This window comes from Etheostoma spectabile, chromosome 9 (genome assembly GCF_008692095.1).
Source record: "Etheostoma spectabile isolate EspeVRDwgs_2016 chromosome 9, UIUC_Espe_1.0, whole genome shotgun sequence".
Classification (NCBI taxonomy): Eukaryota; Metazoa; Chordata; class Actinopteri; order Perciformes; family Percidae; genus Etheostoma; species Etheostoma spectabile.
The window spans coordinates 24,410,976-24,414,891 of record NC_045741.1 but is presented as its reverse complement, the minus strand read 5'-3'; the positions used below and the strand labels follow the sequence as shown (position 1 = coordinate 24,414,891).

The window sequence follows — 3,916 nt, the reverse complement described above, 5'->3', positions numbered from 1 at the left end:
AAACAGAGAGCTCAACACACAGGGTGAAAAGAAGAACTACAGCAATGTGCAGTACAACAAATACATGGTGTTTTTTGAATATTAAACCATGTAAACCTATTCTGGTACAGCCTCTAAATACAATTATAAACCTGAAAATGAGCAGAATATGAGCAGTTTAACAGAAAAAAGATACTGATTCCAGTTGTTTTGTCTTTGCTGTACTGATTGATATCAAGCTACCATCAATAAAACTTTTAACTTTAAACCCCTCCCTTTAAAGAGCTTCAGAGTGAGGCGTCTCACTTGTGGGAGTCGCTCATGTTCAACAGGTCATATGGAGGAGGTTCTGAGTTTGCATTGACTGGGGCACAGCTAACACACTGAGGTGAATAAAGGTCACGCCCACTAGAGGAGTAGCTACGGTAACGGCGGTGCTCACCTGAGGCCGTACAGTACAGTGCCGTCCGGGTGTAGCCGGATCATACGGTTCTTAACAGTGACGCCGTGAACAAAGGACTTCTTGTCGTTGAGGAAGTAGGTGTCCGGGACCCAGAGCTGGTCTGCGACTCTGTTGTCCAGTGTCAGGTTGAGAGGGATCCCTGCATAGGCCAGTCTCTTATCTCTCCAATACTGCTGGAAGTACATCGTCAACGTGTAGTCCTGGGGGGGGGGGGGGGGGGGGGGGGGGACGTTAAAACAGCATCATGTAGTTTAGGGCTGCACAATTAATCACAATTGTATCACAATTGCAATATGGACTAGTGCAAAATCTAAATTGCAGGGGGTGCAATATTTGTTAATAGCAAAATATGTGTCAAACTATTTTGAATGAAGTATTGTGGAGCTGCAGAGATTTCCTACAAAGTAAAGAAAAAAAATCTTTGGTACACAAAAATCACACTATAATCATTTTCATTTCTTGATGGGATTTCATTTTAATGTTAATAAATTTCAATGAAAATGAGAATAATCATTCAAAAACGGTCATTCGCTCCAATATCGTAAATCATATCGCAATCATGCAGCCCTAATGTAGTTATACTCAATATGACAATAAATATGAGCCAGACAGAGGCAGTCATACTATATAGCAGATTAGGGCTGCTTGATTAAAAAGAAAAAGAAAAAAAAAATCACAATTATTTCGGTCAATATTGAAATATTGTTTATTCAACACGACTACTCATTGACTTTTGGATGTTGCATTTATTGTACTTAAAAACAAATCTTGAACAGTGAAATTTCCTGTTGAACTTCTTAAATTTACGTTAAAATAAATGATATAAATAATATATTTGATTAAATGTTGGCTGAGTGAGTTTAGTGCATGTGTCATTCAGAACACAAGACAAAATAAGAGTTCACTTTCAAAAACGTAATGTCTAAAATAATAATAAAATAATAATTATTATTATCATCAAATACATTTTTTTGTGATTGTAAGTAGCCACAATCAAAATAGCTTTTGCAATTTCCTCCGTTCAGCGTTGCCACCATTGTCCAAAACCACAATTATTATTATTATTATTATTATTATTATTATTTAACTTTTCACCATTCCAAATCCTTAATTATGTGAATTATGTAAATAATGTATAATAACATTCCTTTATGTAAATACCGTACGTATCCAATTCCTTATATTTCTTTATTTCTTGTATTTCTACTCTATTTATAATATTGTGCAACTACAACACAGAGTTTCCCTTCGGGGATCTGATTTTTCCCAGGTTATCAAATTCAGCGCTGAATGTCTGCAGCCCAGAGCTCAGGATGGATTTTTTTCGTAACAAAGGTGATATTTATAGACTCGTCAAACAATTCTAAATCTCATCAAGCTGCCCCGTGTGACCGTATTTCAAGACCTGTCTCAGTGAGAGAAACCTCTCTGCTGTTCTGGGCACGAGACTGGCAGCAGCCCTCAGACTATAGACTTCCATTACTGCAGGCCCAGCACCAACGCTAGTTCAGAGACGGACCACCCTGCATAGATAGATAGATAGATAGATAGATTTTATTACATATTAGCAGCTGTACATGCAATGATATGAGGCTATTTCAATAATTCATTGGGCGTTCATTCGCAGCTATAGCTCCACAAGTGGATCCATCAAAACACAAAAGCTTTTCAAGGCCTTTAATGGAGCTCTTTACTACTTCACTTTGGCTTTTTTTCTGCTGACTAATGCTCTCTTAAATAAATAAGCAGGTCTGGGGAAATAAACAAAAACTTGGCAGTGCAGTAAAAATGCCTACATTTCAATCCTCTGGTGCAATCACAAATTCAAAATAAAGTGTTCAAAAATGTCAAGATTTCGTTTGAAAATCAATACCCGCAATGTTTTTATTATTATTACTATGAGTTTAGTCAGAGTGCTTCCTCACCTCGGAAACTGCTGACCTCCTTTTGACAAAATCAAAGAATTGCATTATTTCTGTTTATTCTTTTTTTACCCTGTACCAAACACACAGCGCTGCATCATGCATGGCTGACAAACTGTACGCTTGTTTTGTGTTGGAATGAATTACACCGTGCGATTTGACTGACAGTACAAAATAATATAATATTGATTCCTATGAATAATTCAGTGTATGTACAGTCAGAGGACGTTCTATTCGCCTACCTTATTTTAAAAAGTTGCCTGTAGTTACTGAAACATAATGTCTTTTCATGTATTCAATATTTGTTATATATAGTAGGACGCCTGGCCGATTATTGGGGCTGATATTGGGCATTTTCAGACTATCTCTATCATGTTTTATTTTACGATAACCAATCCAGTTTATTAATTTAAAAGTGCAATGCTTTGGCTCTGTCAGCAGTCTGCAACACAAACTGGTAGCATACAAAAAACTTCAGGAAGCTATTTTTGAGTTTATTTATTATTATTTTTATTTAACTCAAAAGCATTGAAATAAACTTTTGAGGATTTTCATTTTTACTGTAAATGCGAACCAGTTCCAAATATTGTTTCATTTCCTACTAATAATTGGTTTCGGTATCGTCCAGTATCGGTCAACCTCTATGATAGTGTACTTTTCCAGTAACAGAAGGAAATTAATGACACTCGGGACTACATTTCTATCACTTCTGGATGTAAAAAGAATGTGAGCCATTTCTTCCCGTTGTCAGAGTGGGTGTAGGTCCAGTAGTAATCAATGTAACGCAGTATGTTCCCAAAAAAAATCCCTGGCTTGAGACTTTGCTGTTTCGCCCTCCCAATTCTCTGTCCCCCCCGGTGTGAACAGAAGATGCCCTCATTACACTCTCTCCCACATGCAGCTGAGGTGTGGGCTGGGTGAATCAGCTTTACACAACAGCTCCTATACTACAGAGATGGAGCCCATCCACCGAGCCTCTCACTCAGCGTCTGGACCACGACTATTTCAGTCTGTGCTAGATCTTCAGATCCCACCTCAGCACTCGTCTTCCACACTGCTTTAGCATCTCAGAACAGATCTATTCCACACCATGCTCACTGTACACGGTGTACAGTCCGCCTTCCTGCTCCCACTGTGGGACCCCCCCCGGCTGCTCTGTTCCCGGCCCACTGAGGGGTTTTAGTTTGTGTACAGGTAGAAGCCCTCTGGTAGCCACACTGCATGGGGGCTCTTTGTTTTCTGAATCGCTTAGATTTGTTGTAAGATTATTACTACTAGTAAGGTCGTAACATATTAATATAATGTATTTTTTTAATAATGAGGAAATGTGATTGTGATTCCCTAATGTTCACACTAAATTACCAAAAATATATATAGAAGACCTCAAAAATAATAGCTTGATGTGTGCGTGTGTGTGTCCATGTTAAATCCATATTATTCATGTGGATTTGTTTGTTATTTGTTATTTTAATATCCTGTTATGATGTATATGTATGTTGTGTGTGATGTCTGTAAATTACTGGGATCTATCTATCTATCTATCTATCTATCT

The 3,916-nt window shown here is 37.8% G+C and overlaps 1 protein-coding gene and 1 long non-coding RNA gene across 5 annotated transcripts in view; one reads left to right on the top strand and one right to left on the bottom strand.

Annotated features, from left to right (window-relative positions):
- gabrb3 (gamma-aminobutyric acid type A receptor subunit beta3) overlaps positions 1-3,916 on the bottom strand; it is a 53,159-nt gene that overhangs the window by 13,232 nt on the left and 36,011 nt on the right. For all 4 annotated transcript variants that reach the window (XM_032526762.1, XM_032526760.1, XM_032526761.1 and 1 more), the window contains one exon: positions 422-642. In XM_032526762.1, coding sequence (XP_032382653.1) covers positions 422-642 — 221 coding nt within the window. The remainder of the gene's footprint in view (positions 1-421; positions 643-3,916) is intronic.
- Positions 1-3,916, top strand: part of LOC116696087 (uncharacterized) — an 18,298-nt gene that overhangs the window by 7,895 nt on the left and 6,487 nt on the right. The window lies entirely within an intron of this gene.